This window comes from Nanorana parkeri, unplaced genomic scaffold (genome assembly GCF_000935625.1).
Source record: "Nanorana parkeri isolate BGI_ZX_2015 unplaced genomic scaffold, ASM93562v1 scaffold182, whole genome shotgun sequence".
In the NCBI taxonomy this organism is placed as follows: domain Eukaryota; kingdom Metazoa; phylum Chordata; class Amphibia; order Anura; family Dicroglossidae; genus Nanorana; species Nanorana parkeri.
In genome coordinates, this window is record NW_017306450.1 from 1,741,092 (window position 1) to 1,753,292 (window position 12,201).

The window sequence follows — 12,201 nt, forward strand, 5'->3', positions numbered from 1 at the left end:
TTCCTTCCTTTACTTGGATTATCATTCAATTTGCAGATTGGTTGTCAGTATATGTTGATTTATTTACAAGTCTTATTTTATTTGAGCTCTGATGAAGAAGGTGGGAGACCCTAGTCTTAGGATCCCTCTGCTCATACCGAATACACAAAAGTAATGAGGATGTTGCAGGCATAGTTTGCAGGCGAGCTAAGCTTACATTTACATCATCAACTCTACCAACCAAAAAAATGAGTGGAACTTACCATTATTACTTATAGAATGCAGTCTGACAATAGCATTAAAACAGAAGGTTTTGTTTTTCCATAACATAACAATTTTTTTTAACATAGTTTTATTATCTCTTGATCCAGCCACTAGATCTGTGACTTTTCCACTTCTTTTACTTGGCCAATATAAGTAAAGGTTGCAGCTACAGGAGTTGGGTTAAACCATAAAATACTACCTTGGGTGCTTACAATGGTACTTTCGTTCATATGTTTAGACCTTTTTTTCCCCCAAAACATTTTGCTAGACATAGGCTTTCATTTGTTTGTCTCTTCTCCAGCTCCAGAGCCCAGAAAAACAAACTCATCGTTCCACTTTAGACCCCCACCCCCGGCCTGCTCAAACATCACCGTAATTTGATTCTACTTACATAAACCACTACTACTTTAAATAGCACTGATTTTATTAGAGGTTGGAATATTATGAAAATACTGCTTCTGCTATGATCAGGACTGTCCAAAGTTACATGCTCGTATCTAGACCGTGCCAAGCTTTCACTTGGCAGGTATGTACAGTATACATCACAGATGTTAGAATGGAACAAGGGTTAGTCAGTAGATCTATTATGTAAAACAAAGTGCACAAAATGAAGAAAAAAACCCCATAAAACAGAATATAAAATGTCGCTCTTAAATTCGTGTAAATCCTCAGCCTTTAGAGAACCTATAGATGCTAAGTAATCTTTATTAAGAATTGACACTGTGTAGAATAGCAATAAAATGCAAACATTTCCAAAGTACGCACATTTAAAATGCTGTTTTAAATGAACCTGTCTCTCCATTTGGCTGAGCTTCATGCAGTTAATAAGGATATTGGAGAGAGAGATAAAACCCGCCACAGTGCATGTCTCAGCTAGTACAAGAAGATCAATTACCATAACTCATTAGAGCGTTGTGGGTGCCTAGGAAGTGGTTTTATACAGTGCAGAAAGTATATAATAACACTGAAATACACCATTCTGGCTACAGATTTGGGCATTAAACATTAGATTTAGATTTAAACTGGGATTTATGTTTAGATTCTCCTATGAAATGTGGGTATTGTAAAAGTGGAATAATTGTATTTATATGAAACTGCTCAAGAATGTTTTCTCTTGCACTAGGTGTAAGTAATCTGTTCAATTATAGGGTAAAATTATCATAACTTCTTTGTTTCTCAATCTCAGCTGCCTGTTTGTTAGCGTATCGTCTAAAACGTAAAATAGACAATGAAACTTCAAAACGTAAAAAAGGAGTAATTTGTCAACTGCACAGTGGTGACAATTGTTAAAGGATAATTTGTACGTATTTCATGAGAAAACTCAGCTGAATAGACTCGTGTCTTCTTTGTGTAGAAAGATTGGTTTTGAGAGGAAGATCATTTAACATTAGCAAACATTTATTCTAATGCATATAACAACATCATTCCTTTTGCTTAGTTGATTGATCTGCTTGACATTTTTTTCATTTGGTAGATTGACAAAGATCTTTAGCCCTGTGCATGTCTGGATTGCTCATGTGTCCTGTACATTAAAGGAAACTGGGGTAACCTCCAAATAACTCAGTGTACCCTTTGCTATATATATCCAAATGAGAAGGTACACCCACAATTAGAAGGTCTGATAAATCTTAGAGGTTGTTCTTTTGAGATAGATTACAGGTTAAAGTGTGTGTGTGAAGGCAAAACTTAGTTTTGGATTGAACAGGTAAGAATTAGATTCTCTGTCAAGTTTTTTTCCCCGCTCGGAACATTCATCCCTCTATTTGTACTGGGGACCAATGTCACAAACAAAAAGTGATGGGAAATCTGACATTTTAGGGTGGTATATGGATAGCAAGTGCATGTTACAGACAATGCATCATTAGTGGGGTAGGGGGTGAAAAAAGAGAGAGGTCCCAGTCCTTATTAAATATGAATTTGTTTAGGGTGTACTGGCTTTCTTATAAATAAACAGTGCACACATTGTGCATACAAGTACACACTTCCAGGACAGACTAATGTAAAGCAATTAAAATATCAAACTACAACAGCTATTTGTAAGATGGGCTGCAGTCCATAAAAATAAAAACGCCCATATAAGCTCCCCAAAAATGGAGCTCTAATGAAAAAAGTCACAAGACAAGCCCAGAGATTTAATTTTCACTCAAATGCAATTCCTTGGATATGTCTCATGGGAAAATTGAGAGCTGTGAATTCTTTTCTGTCACAGTGCAGCAGATGGGAAATTCCCTGTCTTGCAGTAATTACCTCTCTATGCAGGTGAATGTGAATTGAGAAAGTTATTGAATGGCTATGTTAGGTGACAAGATTATAGCAGAGCTGTTAGCTAATTTCAAGTCTCTGATAAGTCCTTTGTGCTCAACAAAGTCCAATATCAGTGCTCTTTCAGTGACACAAAAGTACTAAAATCTTGTTTCATCTATTACATCTGCTGCTAAGAAAAGTGAAGATGTTGCCCATAGCAACCAAACTCTGGGTTTTATTATTATTTAGTGAAACAATAAAACAAAGAAGATTTAAGGCAGAAAAAAGTCCAAGTAGTCTATCCAGTAGACTGACCCCAAAAGACCAAAGTTTATTCCAGAAACCCTTTAATTAGTTTACTGTTTATTGACTCCCTCCCTTTGTTCCATTATTCCACTATTCTTTTAGCAAAGGACCGTTCCTCCTACTAATTTGAGGCCATGTGCTCATCTTCTGGATCTGTAGTTCATATTAAAAATACTGCACTCCTGAACCTTCCTCACAACCTAATATATTTAAAGGAGAACTATGGCCCAACCTTTTTTTGACATAGTTCTTTTTAGGGTCACAGGAGGACATATACTAATGTATACTAATGTCCTCCTGTGACTCAAAACTCAGACTATTGCCCACTATATGCTGACAGCGCAGACATGCGCTGCAGCTGGGATGAATCCTGACAATATTGTCGGGATCCACCCCACTGCCTGATTGACAGCTGGCTCTGCCCACCCCTTCCTCATCCATTCCTTGTCCTGGCCCCTCTTGTCACATTGTCTAGAACATTAAATAAACTGAAAACCCAACAGAGAGAATAGAACACATTCAACTCAATTGCAGAGATCTCAACAACAGAGTCTCTAAAAGGATATGAGAGACCACTAGGTGATTTTCACTATCTTTTCAACACTAAAATAGTTTGTAATAAAGTGCATAGTTGTGAAATTATACATGCAAGTGGGCTAGGATATCTTTCTTCATTACCTCTGTAGCTTCTGTTTTTTTAAAAAGCCCAACCTTTTTTGTTTATTATTTAGCCTCCCCAGTACCCCCAACACCTATATTTTTAAATATGTTCTCTATAAATGTCTAAATTCCAGGTACCTTCTGGCTGTTCATGAGCAGAGCCATTTATCTACTTTTTCCTCAACTTTTTCCTCAACTTTTTCCTCTTCCATCGGTGGCTGGTCAAAAATGCCACATTATGATGTGAGCGCCATCCAGCACACCCAGGACATCTTAATTGAGAAGGTGAGTACTAAATACAGGTATTGGGCAACTTTATTACAATTTTTTAATAAGGTGGAGTTGGACTTTAAGTAGTGCTGCAGAGTTATTGTGTTTACTGTACTGTACCTTTCTCTCACTGCAGGTCTATGAATCTACTGTAAGTGGAAATACATTGTCTATGTGCTAATTTAATATTAGCAGCTGTTTCACCACCTGCTGGCTATACTTCCCAAAACAGTTATGAAAACCTTGTACATACAAGTAAATATTTTGAAATAAACCAAATGTCATTTTGGGTAAACTTTATGATGTGCACATATGAAATTAATGCATGATGCATTTCCATGTGTTTTCCAGGGAGTACCATTCATCCCTTTGGATGGTGTGTAGCATAAAACAAGTAGCATAAAAAATGTTCTGGAGAAAACTTTACTTTAGTGAACTCAGTGGTAGGGCAGCGTAGTGATTAAAGCTCTTTGCACTGGGTAATATGTATATGAAGCATATACTGTATTTTCTCCCACGATCCAAAAATATACTGGTAGGCTAATTAGCTTCCTCCAAAATGGACTGTAGTGTTTAATAAGTGTAGTAGGTACACTGAGATGGTTACCAAAGTACAAATGACTGCTGAGCATACTGGACTTCCCAGGACTCATGTGGCACATACTATTTCTATGATGTGAAGCTCAATCTATTTATTTAGTCAGTTATGATCTAAGTATAAGGGAATGGCTACTTCTTGACAGGATTACTATATGTGCAACTCTTACCTGTGCTTTGACCAGTGCCAGGTTTTTTCCTTTGTTTGTGGTTTTCGGCTTCTAGCAAATGATAGGCAGCCAATCTGTTTTCAACCTCTGTCTTCAAGGGATAGTGTGCCTGCTGCTCGGCATTTGAACAATATGTTGGTACACAAGCTATTGGATCCCCGTCTCCTGAAGCTTGCATCTTACTTCCAGAGGATCCCTGCGACCCACTGTTTCTTCCTACATTACTATTTTCAGGGTCTCCACTAGACTTCTCTGTGCTCCTAGTTTGTTCCTGTGTTTATTCCAAGAACCTATTGGATGCCTGCACTCCTGTGCATTGCTCACTCTGACAATATGGATACAGTTATTTATTTAGATAGTCAACTCTGGCTACCAAAGTTTCCAGCTGTTTGTGAAGCTGTCTAAAATCCTCCCAGCCATTACCAGTAGCATTACCAGGAGGACCTTCAGAGATGATGTTTTGTCTATCACTCCAACCTACCCCACCTTTATCATTTCAGCAGCTGGAGGAGCTAATTCTAATATAAGTCTATTTAAATATTTCAGCTGGTTTGCAGGGGTTAAGCATTTTATAAAAAGGATTAAAAGTAATTATTAAAAGGGCACAGTTTCAGAATACTATATAGCAATTGATCAGGAATATATCCGTAATAAAATTATTTGATACCCATTGTTTGAATTAAAGTTTTTACGTTATGGTCTTTACAATAAATGTGTTTTTTTTTATTATTTATTGGAAATATACATCAAGATTAAAAAGCAAAAACACATAAATAAAGTAAAACACCGGAAAAAAATGTGTATGAGTCATGGGTTTGCAGAAGTGAAATAGAAGCCGAGAAACCTATAATAAGCTGTCACAGTATGAGGGAAAGTCATAACACAGCTATTGATTGCACCAGCTTCCACTTAACTGTTGGTCAAATTGCAAGAGTAATATTACCGTCAATTACAGTTTTTAATGAACAAGATAGAAAGACTGGTAATTTTTACATTTTAACAAATCATGCAACGATAAAAATAAAAACAGCTCTTCGAGAGACCTAGTGAAAGAACAGGTACACCCATAATCACATTTAGAAAGAATGTGTACTTGTACGAACAGCCAGAGTCGTGTCAACAAGATGAGTACCTGGACTGAGCTGATATTTTATGAAAAGTGGTAAATTGCGGGGGCATGCAGAATGACAGTATGAGTATGTATGCTTATAGTTACTTTGCTACAACTTACAAGACTGTTCCTACCATACTAGTAGCCTAAGCATAAAAAGGTGACAGTTTTAGGACATCAGTCCTAACTGTATATAACATCAGTTTTTCTCCTAATGTCCCTCCTTACTTGCTGGAAACATGCATCAGTCCTGTTTTCTTCCAAAATTATACCCCTCTTTTCATTAACCTTCCTTACTCTATGCCTCTTCCTTCCTCATTAATATTGCACTCCCTCTGCCAATTTATTTTTGTCTGCTCCCTGTTGCATTCTTTACCCTGACCTGCTCATGCCTCTTCTCTCTTCTTCTTAATTCTTAGTTACAGGTCACTTGTGATGGCATCACTAGTCAAGCAGACGCATGGTAGAGCGAGGAGGTAAGGAGAATACAAGCAGTGTTAAAACTGATTATAGATGCAGGGAACAGATAATATAATGGAGGGAAGCAATGGGCAGAGTGCATGGGAGGGAGGAGAACTAATAACATTTAGCTTTGCTGCAAGGGAATTTAGGAAGAAGACTGAGGTATGTACTGTAGAAGGGATGTCCCAAAATGGGTACCACACATATGTATATAGCATAGATTAATACAACTATACTGCATGCAAACAAATCATGTCAGTTTTGGTTGGACTTTGATGAAATGTCTCAGAGAGACTGCTTTGAAAACAACTGTCACGCTAACGAGAACTTCACGGTTTGGGATCACAACCGCGGAGGGGTATTTGGCAGAAAAAGGCTACTCAGGGTCGAATCTCAGGTGTCACTCGCAATCTGAACGGCGAGTTTGAGTCATCACAGCCAAAGCATAGGGTTCAGTATTCAAAAATGGTTATTCAACTCATAACCAGCATACTGACACAAGGCATAACATAAATAGTAAACGGTGGTTGTTAAAGGAATCCCAGGATGCGGTTTCCACATAAAACAGACAGTCCATGCATCCATGGGGAATTGTATTGATGTGAGATAAGCTCCAATAGGAGCAGTACTTGTGGTTTGTGAATAGGAGGTTGTAGCGATGAGTTGCAGAGCAGAGTGCATCCGATGCACAGCGCGGTAGCAGCAGGTCCAGGGATTTGTTTTGGCAACCAACGAGGTAGCAGATTCAGGAGGCAACAGGCGTTCTAACCTCAATTTCGGAACGCCATGTTGCCTCTCTGGCGCTCTTAAATAGTGCCTGGGCGTGGGGAGGAGCCGCGGTTCGTACCGCACGACTTCCGCGTTCCAGCGTGGAACGCAGCCGCCGCGCCATGAGCATGAACTCGTGCGGCTTTCCGCGTTCCACAGTGGAACGCAAGGAAGCCGCCGCTGACACAGGAGAGCACGGCCCCGCGGCGTTACAACAACAGTCTCCTTGAATCAAGGGTCTCCCTACCTAGACCCTTAAATGTTCTAAGAATCCAGAGGCTGACTGAATATGCCAGTAGCTACCCACAGGCAACTGCTCAGTTTGGGTGGCAAACAGTTTAATTGAACCTATCTTACATTTTTTAAGAATTCCGTGGATGTTTATACATTTTGTTTTTTTAGTGTAGAGTAAAGGGCAAACCAGACAGAAGATTTTTTATAAAAGTTGAAAATCAACTTTATAGAGCTCCTCCACAGACAGTCTCCAGATTTGTTAATATAAATATACTAATGAGGCAGGAAGAGCCTTTAAATACATTTAGGTGCCTCCATTCATGATGCCTGCAAAATATGACACTGTTGACTGACTTGCTGACCAACCAACACAGCTTGAAGACACAGGGAACAGATTGTAATGCAAATGCAACCAGTAACATGGCAGCTCCCAGTGTTGATGCTAAGACACAATTCGGCAGTAATAACATGTTCTACTTTCAGTACAACACTGCTTACAGTAGGATATTTTGCAGACTTCGCAAATAATTTATTTAAGTGGATAACTGTACATCAAGAACTTTGGTTGGAGAGTGTCTAAAAAAAAAAGAGCCATTCATTTAAAGTGCAGCCAGTAGTTTCAAAATGTATTGTTCCTACCTGTTCAAGATACTGTATGTAAATTATGGCTTCGAGCTTGGAAAGAAAAGACAGATTTCCCATTAATGTTATGGTGAGGCTTGAGTATTCTCCAGTGCCTGGGAGTCATCTAGAACTTTTTTTTTGAGACATGTTCATTTTGTACCCTGCTTTTTTTGCATTTATAGATTATCCTAACATCTTACACATTATTTTCTATTTATAAATGTGAGTTAAAAGCAAAACCTGCTATTGCATTAATCTGTTGGGAAGCAGAGCCAAATCACCTCTGCTCCAAGATGGTCACCAAATGCAGAAGCATTGTAATTACTTTGTGCTGTTGAGCGCTCTTAAAAATTACTCTGATTTGGAAGAAGCCCACAAGGTGGTTGATGCAGCTCCTGTGCTGAGAAGTGGACCCTGACAGTCACTGCCATCCCTGCATAACATGCCTACAGCTACAAAAACACAGCTAGCACAGCAGCACTTCACAATAGTGCCTAGTATTTCAGTGATTGCACAGGCCCTCAACACATCTCATATCACATCCAAAACCTGATCAACACAGGTCTTTCTAGCTCATACTATGATATAAGGAAAAAGACAAGATTTTCAGAATCAGGTTCAAAACTGCCCCACAGTGCTATGGACCAAATACCATTACTAGCTCTGCTATTACGCTACAGCACTAATGCTATCCAAAAAGGATAGCAGGCATTTTGGCAAACCTATTCATACCAGGATAACTGCGGCTGGAAATCCTAATGGAAATCCCAGCCACCCACAAATATTAATCAGACCTAGAACCCTTCTGGAGAATGTCAGATGGTCACAACAGGCTCCTCCAATATACATGGTATTTTATACACAAGTTCATCAATAAAAAAAAAAGTACTTACTGATGTGTACAAGTAGCCATCACTGTTCATTGCCATGTATAATTTCGTTTGAACACCTTGAATAGCCACCACTCGTAGGCCAACTGGTATGAGGTTAAACAAAGCTGAAAAAACCAAAAGTTAAAAATAAATAACTGAGCATATTTATATCAGTTTACACCATGTGCTTAAGTATTTTAAGGCGTTGCAACTTGCTTCGTAATGGAGCCTCTTAAAAGCATCAAGTAGCGATAAGTGGGCCACTGTTTCATAGCGAATGTAATTTATCATCATATGCGATGCACATCTACTATTAATGTAAAATGCTGCTGCCAAATGAAATAAGCAGTTATAATCTAAGAGACCAGCGCTACATTAAATCACCATAATAATAAAAGAGAAGATGTGTAATTATTTGTCTTCTGTCAAATAATTTATTGACACTCGTTCCCAAGAGACGTTTATTCAAAGCGTAACATTACTTACTAAAACCTACAGACAAATCATTTTGATTTTACTGCTAAAACAAATGCTGTTGTTTATTTGCAAAGTTGTGCTGCCTGTTTTCTTTACAGTCAAATAAAACTTTATGATTTATTGCATACGATTTATTTTATTTAAAGTAAATCTCTCAGGAGTTTAGGCAATTCATATAAATAGTATGGCTGCCACATACAGTATGTACCATCTAAGCAGGCTGAGTCTGTGTATCTCTATTTAGATAATCAAGCCTTTGATAGTAAGCACATAGCATTCTCGACCATCTCAATGGAACCTATATGCAGCTAATCGGTAACTAAAGCATTGAAGATTTAATTAAAAGATGCCAATCACTGATTTTGCACTGCTTACTCTTGCATGGCAACAAGATTTTAAAAAGTAATAGCAATTTCTCAGTCTGTCCCACAATACTGATCTTACCCGAGTCATATGTGACAGAATCTCTTTTAGATCTTACCAACAACATGCAAATATGAGACTGCAGCAAGTTTAAAGCCCAACTCTAGGCCTCTCTGTCCCTTTTGGCCTTCTGCTCTAATTGTTTTTTTTCGCTAAACATACCTTTTCCGAAGTCTTCATGCCGTTCACGTGATGCACTGGGTCCACTTTGCCTCTTCTCAGGCACTAGGTGGTACTTAATGATTTAGAGAGTAGTGCTGATGTGACAACCTCATTGCCTGCAGCATTCAATGTGATTGAATGGTGCCACCATAGCTTCGGCTGATCCTTTGGCTAACTTCGGCTGCCTGAGCCCTTCGGTTCAGTTGAACTGAAGTGCTGCTGTATGGGCTATTCACAATAGCCCGTACAGCAGCCAAGTGGCTCAGTCCGGCCAAACGCATATGCTTCAACTCAGCTGAGCCGTAGTGACCCCCGAAGCAAGGAGAACGATCGGCCGAAGCTGACCGATCTCCACGCAAATCACAGCTGGGGGGAGCCAGCCGCAATCTCGTGGTTCGCTCCGCTCAGTTGTAATGACAGATCAGCGTCTCCAAATGACCTGGGGAAGCTGATCTGTCATTAAACAATAACAACTGGGTGGAGCCGGCTGTGATGTCACAGCCGGCTCCGCCCAGTTGTTATTCATTAGCAGTGACCTGCTAGATGACTCCGCCCCAATTGTTTTTATTTTGCCGGAATCTGTCAAATGCTTAATTATGTGGTGCGTGTCCGTTGCATGCGGTCGGGTCGGCGTGCATTTTTTTTCCGGCTATTCACTTACTGCCATTCGGCCCCTATGACAATAGGGGCGAACGGTAATGATTGAGCTGCCAGAACTTTCGCTCAGTCGATCCAGATGTTGGATCGGCTGATTCGAAGACCTCCTGCAGCCGAACATGCAGAGCAGAGCATGTTCGGCTGACAGAAGGCATCCAAAGGCAGCCAATGTACAGCTGATTTTAGCCGATGTACGGTGAAATCAGTCATACAAGGCTGAAGTGAATAGCTAAACAGCGTTCAGCTCACTTCACTTGCACTCAGTTATTCACTTGGCTGCTCAGTCGAAGTTGAATAATATAATTGTTGAATACAATTAACTGGACTTACTGGTGCTGCGGCACTCTCATATTTTACCTATATTCCCTGTTAAATATGGGGCAGCAAAGTACAAACCCCCTTGATAAAAGAACACTACACGGTGCTGTGCTGATGGTGCTGTGTTGTTAGTTCAAATATACTCAGTTTCTGTGATCATATTATGATCCTTTTGCCCTGTCACCTCACAACACCTTCTAACATATGGCATTTCTCCTTACCATCTTGTAATCTGAATCCTACCATAGGTTTTTTTTTAATACTACAATTTGGTGAAGTACAGCAGTTTGAAGTCGCTGTCTAATATGAAGTCAGATCAGTTAAAGGCAATCTCAGTCCCACATGATAGTGCCCTTTTCACATCCTCATTGCTCTTTGCACTGCCATTAAATAAGCCTGGCTGTGCATAAGTGTTTTAGATAACACATAGCTTCACTGAAATGTTGTATAGTAAAGCCAAGACAGTGATGTAATTAACTTGTACACTCATGTTTTGCGGGCTCTTTAAAGGATACCAGACTTTATACAGTAAGTGATTGCATCCCCTCGATAATATTTCATCTCCCCTGTGTCCCCTCCCCTGACTACTCCATTGAGATCAATAACACAATTATCAGTCCCTCCACATATGCTGCAGTGCTATGTGTAATCCTGGACTCTGTCCTCTCCTCAGGCCTCACATCCAATCAATGACCGAATCTTGCCATCTTAATCTCTGTAACATTTCCAAAATTTGTCCCATCTTAAGAAATTACACCACAAAGCAGCTAACACACTCCCTTGTCAACAATTGCCTCGACTACTGCACCTCCCTTCTCATTGGCTTACCACTACTCAGGCTATTTCTCCTTTAGCCTTCTATGGATGTTGATTCTAGACTCCACCTTACCAACCATTCAGTGGCCGCCATCTCCCTCTGCCAATCCCTCTGCTGGCTTCCAGTAGCTTAACACATATAATTCAAAATACTAACATCAGCATACTATGCCATCCACAACTCTGCCCCCAGCTATATCACAAACCTCTTAAAATTTTACTCAAAATGTCTTTGCTGCTCCTCTCAATACCTCATTTACAGGGAGATGGTATCCAAATCACCTCCATGACAAAAGCTTTACCATGTCCAGGAATGCTCATTTCACTGGCTCCAAATGCTGACAGGCTGCAAGAAGACAACAGTGGCATGAACCGGAAAAACAACCTATATAGGTAAGTACTTAGTTGGCACTGGTGTGTCCCTAATGAGTGCAATGCATGCAGATCACATGTGCCCCAAGGGGGATGGGGACCACTGTGCACTCACTGCACACTGGGGGCATTTATAAGGCGGCAGGGTAAGGGAGTCCGAAGCACCTCCCAGAGTTTCCTTGGCATGGATGTTGCTAGTCCCAGGGCATCCTGGGCAGGGCCCCTGCAGCCCTTGCCTGGTGCTCCACATCCTGACACTGCTGTCACACATGTTTCTCTGCTATCTGTGACTGAGCAGAAGCAAGCCTAGAGGAAGGTGGCCTTAAACAGGTCACACCCCATCATAACACTTCTCCTTAGCACCATCACTCCCATGCTTTCTCACCGACAGGAGCAGCTGAAAAAACTGGAGTTC

At 40.1% G+C, this 12,201-nt stretch overlaps 1 protein-coding gene across 3 annotated transcripts in view; it reads right to left on the reverse strand.

Annotated features, from left to right (window-relative positions):
• The window catches only part of FGF13 (fibroblast growth factor 13), a 126,216-nt gene that overhangs the window by 43,933 nt on the left and 70,082 nt on the right, over window positions 1–12,201 (reverse strand). For all 3 annotated transcript variants that reach the window (XM_018555066.1, XM_018555065.1, XM_018555064.1), the window contains one exon: window positions 8,583–8,686. In XM_018555066.1, the coding sequence (XP_018410568.1) occupies window positions 8,583–8,686 (104 nt within the window). The remainder of the gene's footprint in view (window positions 1–8,582; window positions 8,687–12,201) is intronic.